The sequence below is a fragment of the Macrosteles quadrilineatus genome, unplaced genomic scaffold (genome assembly GCF_028750875.1).
Source record: "Macrosteles quadrilineatus isolate MER2022 unplaced genomic scaffold, UCM_ALF_1.0 Scaffold_41__1_contigs__length_1036756, whole genome shotgun sequence".
In the NCBI taxonomy this organism is placed as follows: domain Eukaryota; kingdom Metazoa; phylum Arthropoda; class Insecta; order Hemiptera; family Cicadellidae; genus Macrosteles; species Macrosteles quadrilineatus.
Genome location: NW_026542634.1, coordinates 732,535 through 746,571, shown reverse-complemented (window position 1 = coordinate 746,571; position 14,037 = coordinate 732,535). Strand labels below are relative to the sequence as shown.

The following is a 14,037-nucleotide window of genomic DNA, read 5'->3' as shown; positions in this document are numbered from 1 at the left end:
TGTGTTAACATGATCCCTCCCAGCTGACAAACCCCTCTGTATGCATGGTCTATCACCACCTAGTAGTGAATGTGTTAACATGATCCCTCCCAGCTGACAAACCCCTCTGTATGCATGGTCTATCACCACCTAGTAGTGAATGTGTCTCCCCTTTAGCCATCACAATCAGTGTTTCCACACGACCAAAATAATAATCCCACTCACTGGGTCCAGAAATCCAGTTTAATCCCGCTTTTGAATCATGAAAAATCCTGATTTATCCCACAAGATTTTTTTTTTCAATTCTGGGTATTATACTAGACGTATAGTGTCTAATAAATGTAAGTTGTTTTGCTACATTAATTTGTTCAATAGGGTTAGCTGTTCGCTAAAAGTAAAAAACATGAAAACAGATGTCATAGCCAAAAATCTTGTTCATCCCGCATCCTATTTTCATCCTGCTCATGCTCTAAAAATCCCGTTTTCGGGATAATAATCCTGCATATGGAAACACTGGTCACAATCTTCTGTATGTATGGTACCTGGTACCTTTAGTGAACTATTTTACTTGTTGACAGGCGTCCGCCACTGCCACTGCCACAGCCATCCTGGTCCATTGTCATTGTGGGTCCGACAGAAGCTCCATGTTTGTAGCACTCAGCATTCTTGTGCAGCAACTGCGAACTGAGCGCCGCGTCGATATCTGCACTACTGTGCGCAAACTACGCGCTCAAAGACAAGGAATGATCCAAACATTTGTAAGTTTCTTTACAACTGTTGTACAGTGAACCTTGTAACATGGACTAGTAATAAAGTCCAGGTTTAGCAATACAGGTCCTATAGGTGTCAAATTATTTAAAGTCAGTTGTATAGGTTAAAATATCACTGGAAATAGTATTTAAGAGGCGGCAGGAGTCAAGTTTAAAATCGTCTATCCGCGACTCCTGCAATTGTATGTTCCGCAACCCGCACGGCTAGCGTCTGATCTTAAGCAGTATTGATCGAAACTTCTATGGATATAAACTGTGTAACTGTATAAGCTGTGCTGAAAAACGGGCAGTGCCTACCTTTTGAAATGGTCTACACTGTCTTTTTTTTACACAAACATACTTATACTCAACCTGCAATGCTACACTTTTTTTTTATGTAAACATTAAAAATTAATATATGGTATTTTACTTGAAAAGCTGTTGATTATTACTATTATTATTACTATATTATTTTGGTGAATCAAAACTGATTTAAATTTAAACATTTGTGTTCATGCTAATATGCAATTTACTTCATTGCATCAAATTAAATGCTGATCAATGTTATTTTAAATTACCAACACTGTATATATAGGCCTTACAGAAAAAGTATAAAACTGTTTTTTCCTTCTTCTGAAAAGTTTGATATTTTGTAGTTACAAGGTTTGTAAATTAAGGTATCGACTATTATAGTGGAGAAAACATTAAAACGTTTACTTTGAAATAGCAATTTTAAACATTTACAGTAAAACAATTACAGCATTTTCCAATGCATACAACATTTTTACCAACTTTCATAGTTTTACAAGTCACGTTTACTCTTAGTTTTTTCTGCCTTCTTTTCTTTTGATTTTGTCTGAGCCTCCACTATATATGAAGGATTCCTTATCGGCATAGACCGGGAATGCCGAGGGTCGATGATTTCGGGTAGTATGCATGTAGAAATTTTTTCTTTTTAGCTTTGGCAACATTTCTTCCTGCCAAAACTGTTCATTTCGCTCTATTATTTCAGTTTTGATTCCCTGTGGTGTCCGTAGGCAAAATACACACATTCTTCTCTTTGTTACTTGAAGTTAGCCTTGAACTTTATAATAAAAGTGTTGTTTTTTTTATATCTCCAATTTCTCTATCCTTAGAGACTGCCCAAAAGGTACATTTCCGCTTTCTGATAGCCTCCTCAGGTGTCATATCTTTAGCAGAAGATGGACATTTAATTTTAACAGTTCCATCTTCGTTCAGAAGGCCATCGGGACTGGCACCAAGATAGGGGTTGTCACGGTCGATGAAAAGGCTGCATTTACTTATCTTTTGACCTAACAAGTTTTCAAGGTCATGTCGAGTCGAGCCACTTCTTCATTTTTTCTACCATAGGCCATGGCCTCACAATCAAAAACTGTGTACAGGAGTTGTTTAACGATTTTTTCACAGCCCGTTGTTGCTCTCATATTGGAAACATTGCCCGAAGTTCGAAGCTGTCAAAAGATTTCAGCGAATCACTAGCCACTAACTTGAATTGCTTTGTTCCACCGTTTCTCTTTAAATTCTTTTGAATTCTGCTTCTGACTTGTGTAAGGTTGTTAAAAAATCACTTTTTTCTTTTTCCATAGTATTTTCTTCAATATCAGGCCGTTGTGCTTCAATACCGTAGTCTTTTCCATCAGCATTTTTTTCCCGATCAAATAGTGTTTTCCTGCACCTTTTTCGTTGTCTTTGGCTGTCCACCTTCTTCTTCCTCTTCATTGCCACACTTTTTGCGGATACCCCTGGACTGGCATCGTACATTTGTTTGTGCAGCTTGTAGTGTGCCAGTCCTGAGTTGTGTTGAATGACAGCAGCTGTACATCTAGTATAATATGAACCACTAGCAGCAAAGTTTATTCTTTTGCAGCCAATAAATTTGGAAACAATTGAATTGAAATGTTCTACATAGTTGCTGGTGACATCAGTTAGTAAGCTGTGGCTGTTGCGGCTAACATATCTGAACACATCAGTGATCAATGGGTAAAGGCCCACTGTGACAAGATTAGGTACTAAATTGTCATCTGGCCGGGCAGTAGTAAGCTTCAGCTTGCAAAAATACCCCCTCTCAGCACATTTTTTGTGTTCCCCGAATACGTGACTTGGAATATTCATTATATCCATTCTGAGATTTTCTATTGCTTTACTTAATTCCTCTTCATTGATTGCTTCATTCCTTTCCTTTCACTGCCATTCTGCAGCGTAACAAGTTGTCACCAATTTTCTTTCTGAGCCAAACGGAAGGTTTGCAGGTTTTAGAGGCTGCAATCGTTTTGAGTGTAGTGCACATATTTCTCAAAAGATGGTTCTTGCATTCTATCTTCTGAACAGAGCAGTTTTTGTATGGCCGAGAATCAATTATTTTCTTATATACGCTGGAGTCCCCATCGGCAATAAGTTTTATATATATATAACAAGACTTTTTAGTGATAACAAGACTCTCATGGGGATTGTAAAATAAGACTTGTTATCAAGGTTGACTTCTTATCGAGGTATGTAATAACATGTGATTAAAGGGAAAATAATTTTAAGGGGATTGGAAAATGACACTTGTTATCAAGGGTGACTTGTTATCGAGGGTCTTCTTATCAAGGTTCCACTGTATTATTTATAACACCGCCATCCGCATCATGAACTCGACCAATTAGCGCAAGGGTCCTGATAAACAACAGGTGATAGGGTTTGGAAGTGAATGTCTCCAATACCACAGTGACCACGCGCCAGTCATGACCTACACATTACCGGCGCCGCGTCGTGTGTTCGCGGTACTTGGCCAAGTGTTTTGTAATATGTGATTTTGTGTGAACTTCATGTACTTTATGTGTTTTTTGACGTGCTCAACCGCGGGCTAAATGAGTTGATTTTGTGTTTCTTCACTTTGAAGATGTGCTCATTGTAGCACGAAACAGCTGTCGTGTTTGACAACTATACAGGATCATTTTAGGCAAGGTAACATAAACCATATTCTGCCATTATTAATGTCGATATCTGTGTCCAACTGTCCAAAAACCTCCCATTTCACCTGTTATTTGTCTTTGTCATGAGCAAGTAGACATTTTAAAATTCAAACTATGACGAACTTGCATTCATGAATTTCAAAACATGGGCCCCCCTACTGTAGACTACAAAACCATATCTTCTTAAAGCCGTTTGGTGACTTTATTGAGCGATTTCTAACGGCTAGAACTGTGTCAAATTGTCCTAAAACCTCCCATTTCACCTGTTATATGTCATGCAAGCAAGTAGACACGTTTTTTAACTTACGTTTTTCTCCATTTCATAGATCTGTCACAATATGTATAGTTGAGCGAAGCTCTTTGAGATCGGACCTTATGCAAACTATGTAATCAATTAACTCAATAACGGCTGAACATATTGAATCCAAACTTAACAGGGGTATTTCGAGAAATATTTTTGCTGTCTCGAAACAAACAAAGTTCAATTTGATAATACCTGTACACTTTTTAGATTGATATAAAATTTGCAATGTTTAACATGAGTCTCATGGGTTGTCATGATGGTTACGATATAACAACGTATTTAAATAAATTTTGTATGATGGAATTAGTTTCAGTGAAATAACCTAAATCCTTATGGTAAAGTTAACTTTGTAATTCCAAAATAAAAAATTTTAAAAAATATTTTCTTGACACGTGTGACATATCAAATTGTACGTAAGATAAAACCTCACAATAGTACAATAAACATGTTTGGATAATATGTTGATTTCGTGTAGTAGCATTGTTTTTTTATCTTTGGCCCAAACTGAGGAGCAGAGCAGTGAGCGGCCCGGTTCACTACCGCCGGCTCTTAACTGGTTTTACTAGCTATAAAACATCAAATGTACTACCAAATAGTAGGTCACAGACTGGAACATCATTTAATATTTATTTTCATGTTATGCACTAGTACTAGGCCTATACATACAGGGTGATTGATATAAGTGTGCCAGCCGTTTTATTCGAAAACTATAAGAGATATCGAAAAAAGTTAAATGGTAAGTGCCTTTTTTATTTTTTATTTAAAAAATGTTAGTCAAGTCAACAAAATTATTTTAGCCTTCATTTTTCCAATATGGCCGCCAACTTTGATTTTTCTTATAGAACACCCTGTATTTTATGATGTATTCTGGTAGAAAATGTAATTTAAACACAATTTTATTCCTGTGATTTTTTCATAAACCTAACCGTTTCAAAGATAATAATGGTTAAAGTTTTGAAATTTCTGCATGAGAAAGAGTTTCGATAAAGGCCTAAGCAAGCATGCCAGCTGTTTTATTCAAAAACCATTCAAAATTTCACAACTTAAACCATTATTATCTTTAAAACGGTTAGGTTTATGAAAAAAAATTACAAGAATAAAATTGTCTTAAAATTACATTATCTACCAGAATACATCATAAAATACAGGGTGTTCCGTGAGAAATATCAAAGTTGGCGGCCATATTGGAAAAATGGCAGGTAAAATAATTTTTTCAACTTTAATACAATTTTTTAAATAAAAAGTCCAAGGCACTTACCAGTTAAGTTTTTTTTTTTTTTTTATATCTCTTATGGTTTTCAAATAAAACGACTGGCACACTTATATCAATCACCCTGTATAGGCTATCCAATATTTTTTGTTTTGTAAACAGAAGTGTGAAAAACAAAATCACAATGTTTCGATACTGCATATAAAACCTAAATCTGTATTAAAGAAAGAGATGAACTATACATCCAAAGTTAATGTTAGTGATTTCCTGGTCTTTTTAGGATTGTGTTATCAACGATTTCAACTATCCACGATCATTCAGATGCTCATTGATGTGGATCTACTCATCGGGAGTCTATATTTAAATATAAAAAAATGAAATAGTTGCATTTCAAGATTAGTTTTGCTTAATGTTGATATCATCTTAACTCGGTGGGAAGTCAAACCTTTTATCTTGATATCTTTTGACAATCACAGAAAAATAAAGTAAAAAAATATATATATTTAACACATACCTAAACCTAACTACAATGCAATGAGGACCTTATTTCCCTAATGGCGGTCGCCAGGGGCCTTTGGCCTCATTGTATAAAATCTGTTAGGAGATTGGATTTCAAACGATCGTGGAAGATGTTCCTGATTTTGCAGCTAACGCAGGGGATAAAGACGATGTCTCTGCGACAGCAGATTGTGTTTTTGATTTAGCTGTGATCACAGGAGACGACGATTTTGTCTCCTCAAAAAAGAAATAATAAAGATGCTCATTCACTGTGATGCAGAGGAAGATCACAATTTCTATTCAACCTTTATAGCAGAAGTCAATGAAACTAACTATAATATAATAATTGGTATTTTAGAAAATCAATTTATTCCGAAGTATCACGATTATGACCCAATCTAATCTTACGAAAATTGTTGACGTCATCCCAATGAAACAAGTTTGGCCCGTAGACCCCTAATATTATTATTTACAAAAATGTATTAACTTTGTTATAAGCTGGCCCCTTAGCCTCGTAACCCTTTGCCCTCGAAAGGCCTCAGCTGTTTCTGAGTCAGCTTGTCGTTGTTTACGCAGCGCCGTGCCTCTCAGGTTGTACAGCCAGCACTGCTGGCCATTGTAGTTTCTCTGTTAGGTTGGTCACCCTTCTGCCAACCCAGCTACACCAGCTTGTATCAAGTATTTTGTTTTTGTCAGTTATGGTAAGGGCTAAGGTTTAACACATTGAAACTAAAAATAATTTCAAATAAGTCTAATATTTTTATATTTTATTGAAAGCTAATGAAATAGGAAATAAAACTAAAATCAAAGTTTACTGCTTAAGTTCATACATAATAAAATATCTAATTTTAAAAATTGTCAAAAGATCTACTGTTGCTATGGAAACTATGTACGATTTCCCTTTCCCTATGAAACTAGGCCTTGAACTAGTTTATTTCTTATATCAACAGATTAATCGAAAAACCTTTACTAGTCATCCTACAGTTACACAGTTAATAATATTTTATCCTGGTACACAGTTAATAATATTTTATCCTGGTAAATGTAACCTCATTCACAACGTAAGATACAACCCTATAATACCCTATAATGTGTGTATGTTTTTTTTTTTGTTTCTACAGTTTCACATGACAACCACACACTGACAGTTGAGGTTATTTTACAGTGAAAATGGCGTAATACAGAGCTGGAAACCTTACAAACTAAAATTTTTATATTCTGTGAATCGAGGTACTATCTCTGTTTAGTGCTGCAGCCTACAGGAGAATTACTAAACAATGTTAAAAAAAGTGTGTTGGATGGCCACCTATACTGGCCGGCCGAGCTGACGGGGAAATTAGTAGTGGCCAGCAGTGCTGGCTGTACGACCTGTGAGGCACTGTGCCATGTAAACATGACAAGCTGATATAAAATGTAGCCGTGTCCAGCAGGGCTGGCCATTCGAGTTGTGAGGCACTTTTCTAAAATGGCTATGAGACCGTAAAGGGTTAAGTTTATTCATTGATCTTATCGTAGAAAACAAAGAGTCAAGTTTATGGAGTTTAACACGTTGAGTGCGGGCTACATCAATTGATGTAGTGCATCACGAACGCTCCTACGGGCTACATCAATTGATGTAGTTGCGCCACTCTCACTACATTAGCACAGTATGAGCTCAGCCATTGCCGGGAAACGTTATAATCGCTGCCAGGCTCTAGCTTAGAATGTGAGCTTTATTTTGGTGTAGGTTGATACAAAAATTCTTGTAAAATCCCGTCTGGCAATGCTTTTGTCCCGGTTTCGAGGAATTTTCTCTATTCGAGCCATATTACAAAGACACTGGCTATTGATCCAGGCAGTGGTGTTACCTTTGGGCGTTTCAGTGAACTACGTCCTCTTTCGTGTTAACGCAACACAATCACCACTGCTCTTTTGTGATTCGTCAGACTGAAATATTTGAATGCCAATTGCGTTCGCTGATTCTGTGGAGCACTGGGGCTTTGGGAGCGCCTGTTTAAAGAAGGTTTTCAGCACTCAACGTGTTAAGCAATACAACATGTATTTCTAAACCTTCTTTGTTCCAGCTGTCAAAGAATTGGAATGAGTTGCTGGGGGACTCATTGATTCTGAATACAGCCCTAAATGCAAGCATTTAAACAAACACAATTACTAACACATTGTACTGTTCTCTATAAATTTAAAGAGATTGTTGTGAAGATTATTGTCTATGGTGTCAATAAACGGATTGTTCTGTTTTAGGCTCAGTATGAATTTCTCCACCGTGCCATTGCCAACTATGCAGATCTTCATCAACTTGTATCGGATGAAATGGATTAAACTTTTTATCTAGAAATACATTGTGACTATGTACAGCTTTTACCTTTTAATGTGAAGACCAAAATGTTTTAATTTTTAACGGAATTATAGATTTAATTCAATCACTAAGTGGATTATTTTATTTTTATCGTTTTAGTGTCTTAGGATAAAATCGTTTAAAAATCTTTTTTAAATCATTGTTTGGGATTTTATTTTTTAAATGAATAGATTATCTTGATCTATGTATAGGATTAGCATATGGATATCAAATTCTTTCTCTATTGATCTACTATAATTCAAAAGTTACCTATTATTTTACATTCAAATTTAAGATCTATGTTCAGTTAAATGAAAACAGAGAAATGAACAAAATCTATCGAATTTGCCATGAACTCGTACATTGTTTAGATCATATTAGTTATATTGATAACATACTCTTATACAATATAACCAAATTGTATTCTGATGTTTACTTTAAATTGAAGTTTAACGTCTTCAGACTTTTTAAATATAAGAAGATCACTGCCAATTTAACAGTTATAATAACTGGAAAACACTCTTAGTGGCATGATTTGTTTTCAGAGACACTTTGTTTTCAGTTTCATGAAATATTCATCACTTATTCTATATTCTGTTTAATTAAGTCTATTGTTTCAAATTGTCATTAAATGTTTCATTGATTTTTAAAAATAGTTATTTGTGTATTAAGATTGCAAAGTATGTCATTGCTGCTGGAGAACTGGAGATGGACGCACGAAGCTTAATCTGAGTGTGGCCATACATTTCAAGAGTGACAATGCCTGTTTGTGCTTATTACACTGATACACGCACACAAGATTTTTCCTACCACCATTATTAACTTATCATAACTCAAAGATGAAATTTTAGTTTTATAAATGTAATTTAGGTTATGTTTTCTTTTCCTGTTGGAAGAGGTAGGTCCATTACCAAATGTCAGTGTTTTATAGAAACACTAACGAGGAGTAATGACTAAAGCGTAAATGAGCTATTTTGCGTGATGTTTACAGGTGAGGCTATGTGATCATTTGCATGTGGTGGTAGGAAAAACAATTGACTTATGACTTAACTATATAAATTGAAATTTACATCACCACACATAGTATTTGTTTTCATTATAGGATTGTCAAGCATACTATTTGATATTGTGATATATATCTTTTATACAAAATGAGTTCCTGGCAAAATTGTTCAATCACTTGTTTACTGGATAGGTTTTATTCAGAAACCAATTTTTGTATGTTTGTGCTTTATTGCATGGATCATTAGGTATTTTGTACATTTTCACTGATTAGCTTAAGCACATTTTTAGGCTTCAACTGGAGTGATAAATTTTGTGGTGTATTAAAGTGTACAGATTAAAATTAGAAAATTAAATTAAGTATATTTTTAATATCGTTCAATAAGCTATATTTTATGTTATAAACTATTTGTATTTTATACTTTTAATAAGTAGCCGTGTTTTAGTAACTTTTATTTTATACTGATCATAAAATGAGTATTTATTGTTTACTACAGTATAGCATCTTTCCTACAACCCATATACCTAACATATGAAGCTTTTACCCATCTGAACCTCTGTTAACCAACTACTTCTTAGTTTTTACTTTTTATTTATCATTACCTTAACAAAATGAAACCTTAATTGAAATTGGAGTCACCTAAAACTGGAAAAAAATCTTTACTTTAGTTTTAACATTCAATACACAATTGTGATTGAATTTCAGTTGTTATTAGTTTTTGTTATTTTGAGGGAGGGCTCAGTTGGTTGTGTGGTTAGAATGTGGGACCGTACTGTGTCCAAATCCTGCCAATCACCAATGCTGTGACTCCACTCAATGCTGTGAATGGGGGATGGGTCTCTTAGGCACATTCTACCTGAGTGTGAAACCCGCAACAGGATTCCCCCATCAGGGCCACACGCTCCACAGGGACCATTGCGTTAAATTGGCGTGTCTACACAAGCGGAACTCACGACGCAGGTGGACGCGTCAGTAGGCGGGAGAGCGTAGTTGACGTCGATGTCAGTGTCAATCCCGCATTGGGAATCCCACCAGCCATCCTACACATAGTGTTATCATCGCGCATGGCAGCTAAATTCGCATAATAATGTTCAGTTGCATTAGAGTTGGTCCAACACAGTGCAGTGTGATGTTCGATCATAAATGAGTATTAAATTTGTTTTCATCTGTTATACATTGTGTATTCCTTTAGTCAAAAGAATTTTGATCTAAACTATAAAAATGATCGGCCAGCTGGTGAGTTAGTAATAGTGTATTTTATTTATTAACCTAATTTATAATAAATATGCATTTCATAATGCAAAAGTAAATACAAACAAAAATCACGATATGACAACCAGAATTTTTTCCATAAAATTAATATTGCAATTTATTTGTTGAAGATAAGCGATTTTGTATGTATCAAAGTTTAAGTAAGTTATATTTCTAGATGGTGTGAATAAACAAAAATAAGAATTACAGTCCAAATTAATAGCTAGAGTTGGACAACTATGGCTATAAAACCAAAATCCACCGTGTCCTCCGTCTGAACCGCCTCGTGTAGAACGGTCCAACGGGTTTCAAACAGACTCCACGCGACAGGGATCCCACCACTTGTAGTTTCCAAAAAATTTCAATCTTGTTGAGGTTTTCACGCTCGTGTAGAATGGGCCTTAAGGAGCACTTTATCTCTGTTGGAGAAAAATCGCAATAAAAAGTATGCTTTTAACATGCATGGAGGATCTAATTTTTTCTATTCGCTATTTTAAGTTATATCATTATCATAGCATAAACTTCATTATTTAAGATAAATTTGTCATATCCCCTGTTTTTTTATTTGTAAAGAAAATGTTTCTCAATTTAAATTGATAAAGCAATCAGCCAGATAAAATATTTTAACATTCTATGGAATACACTTTCTATTCTTTAATCGTTTATTCCCTATAGAAAGGTTAGAATCCAACTCAACACTAAAGAAGACAAAAGAGATCTCTATGAAAGTGAACGTTTTTCCAGAGATTTGTTAACAGAGGTTTATATGTCCCTATGTGTCCTGATTTTACATTCCAGTCAATGTATCGCACATGTTGTGAGTCATTACTTATCGTAAGTGTTATAACCTGCATTATTTTCTAGTAGATGCATATTATTGTTTTGTATTAATTTACAGTATGATTAGAAATAGATACATTGTATGAACTCTTTGTTCAATGATCTTATGGAAAACCATGCTTGCAAGTTCAAACTCGATGACTTTAATTACGCATCTGGTGTTTTACTTTCCGTTTTGCGATTCAAGGCTTCTTTTTAATGATGTTATTACTTGCTGTTATTATGATGTACTTGAATAAATTGGCGTGGTTTGGTTTAAATGTTCCTCTTGTTGGGAAAATCGATTCAATAATCAATAATGTTTAAACTTATGTTATTGAGATTATCATCACGAAACTATCTTATGTACCAATTTTCTTCTCTAATCTATTTTAAAGACAATATTTACTATGGATGTAAACTGAACACTTTTTCTTACTTAACCCTCAAATCTCAAGATAGTTCAAGGATGGGGAGCAGGTAAACAGGGACAGCTTAAGGAGCAAAGTCACCAAGTCCGCTCATGGTTTAAAATTACAAATAATACTACAGTAACACCATTACAGTAATCAGTATTGCTATTTGAAGACGAACCGAGCTAAGAAACTGTCCAGTGATTGTCGTCTATTACTAGTCAAGCTAAAACAACTCAGTACAAGACGATCTCTTGGGTCATATTTTATAACTGTCTCTTACAAAGATAACCTAAAACATTTTGAGGGTTAGGTTGGAATGAAGCTATGGTTTTGTTAGACTGTATTTTCCATAGGGTATTTTGATCAGTTAGTTTTAAGTGTCATAATTATGTTTATTTTTAGTTACATCCAGGTCTGACTTACTGCTATGGTAGGCCTAGTGTATTCCTATGATTGTCAGAGGCGAGTCCTGCTGTATTTGTACTGTGTGATAGTCCGTGTTATATAAATCACAGTGAGATGTTGGACGCAATTGTTTTAACAAAGACTGAATTTTAATTTCTTTCCTTCTATAGCTTTTGTGCTACTCCAGTTCAATGAGACGAGTATAGCAGATTATTAAATTTAACTTAAACGTATACCGGTAGTAACTGTCTCTAAATGAATGTACACCGACTTGTTAAATCCTCTGAAATAACTTATTCTAAGTAATTTATTGCAATAGATGTATGCTGTTTATGTAATCATTAATCAATGTATGTTTTGATTCTGGACTCATATGGCATTTGTCTTTGGGATGTCAATCAATGATGTTATCTAACACAAATCCAACATTAAATAGTTTAAAAAACACATGGTTTGGACTGGTCCCTCACAAAAAATCTTTAAAAAACGCCAACAGCGAGAAAACAAAAAGTATGATGCTATCACTAAGATCACCAACGACGATGTAGTTATAAATCTTTTAAACTCCTTATATTAGTGTGATCACATTGTTTGCATTTGTGCTCAAGCTACGGACTGGACAGAATATAATTTAAAAATAAGATGCATTTCGTTTTGCCCTATCAGATTTCATATTATTTTGCTCCATCTAAAGTTATGTGTTAAGAATGAATGGATGTACAGTGGCTGAGAGAAAGAGTGGTTTTTATGGAATGATTATAATGTGAATAATTTTCTAACAGAGATTTTAACACTTTAAAAGATCTTGCTTAATATTTCTCTTCCACACTGTGGTCTGTTGAATTGCTGTGCACAACCGCACAAACAGATTCTCATACGAGCAATGTGATCATGGCTTTTTACAGTTATTAAGTATCTTATTTTGCTTGCAGCAAAATATAAGTATTACAGAAGCTTATTTTACTGAAGGTATTTTCTGTAGGGGTTGCTACATACAACATATTCAATATAAGTTGGAAATTTTAAAACCTGAAATGCTCTTTGAAATTAATTCAACTTTCATCAAATGTGGTTAATTCTCAAACTACAAAAGCGCCAAACTAAGTATAGTGATCTGTAGTGTCATCAATAGCTTTAAATTTAGATACCTGGACAAAATTTAAAATTCATTTTTGGGTTTTAGACAAAGTTTAGCAATCCTGCATGTTTATAAAGTAGGTCCTTTCTACTATATTCCACATTACAAGTTGGTGTACCGAGTTGTAATCAAACATTTCCATAAACTTCAATTCAAACGATGGAGTGTAGTGTTGTCTAAAAATAACTAATCAAAATTTCAAAAATGTAATAGTTTTTTTTAAGGCCAGAAAGTTTTTGATACGTAGAATCTACCAAACAAACAGTATAATTTTGTGATGTTTTCTGTTCTCTTTCTTCTGTTAACTCATGATGGCAGCTATTTATTTTTATCAAAGAAAAAAACGCTTTTAAAATTTGAGAAACAATCTTTAGTTCCTGTAATCTAATGTCTTTATAAAGTTACCTTTATTCCCAAACATCTTATTTTCAAAAATTCTATCGATATATTTAATCAAGACTGATAGTTTATGCTGTCTCTTTCCCTTCTGAGATTATTAGTTATCTCTTTCCTATGACTATCATTTTCAGTCTTGAGTCAAGTTAAATTCTTCGGCATTTCAAAACTAATTTTACGTTTCAGCCAATAAGACATTTAGTGTTGTGGCGTATATTTCCATATGTTTTTGTATATGTGTATGTATGTACTGTATTTATCCTTTTTTTTTTGCTATTGCGCTTCGTTTTAATTTAATAAGGATTTTTTACCTTATTTAAAAATACAAATAACATGATTTTGTCAAACAAATGCTTTTATATTTTGTATTTGTCTTACCCTCACTACTTGCTTTACTTCACTATTATTAGATTTTTTACATTTATACCATTAGTCTAGTTATCGGGACAACGTCAGTAACTGTCCCTATTGTACATTAATGATAATGTGTTAAAGAACTTGTATTATAGAGGTTGACTAGGCTTCTGCCTTCTCACTGTCTTTACAATAATTTCTTGTACAA

The 14,037-nt window shown here is 34.3% G+C and overlaps 1 protein-coding gene across 1 annotated transcript in view; it reads left to right on the top strand.

The window, feature by feature from the left end:
* LOC129005886 (tyrosine-protein phosphatase 69D-like) overlaps positions 1-12,388 on the top strand; it is a 94,782-nt gene extending 82,394 nt beyond the window's left edge. Inside the window, exons 27-28 of the mRNA XM_054434922.1 lie at positions 558-737; positions 7,954-12,388. Of these exons, the coding sequence (XP_054290897.1) occupies positions 558-737; positions 7,954-8,031 (258 nt within the window). The 3' untranslated portion in view covers positions 8,032-12,388. The remainder of the gene's footprint in view (positions 1-557; positions 738-7,953) is intronic.
* Positions 12,389-14,037: the final 1,649 nt, after the last annotated feature.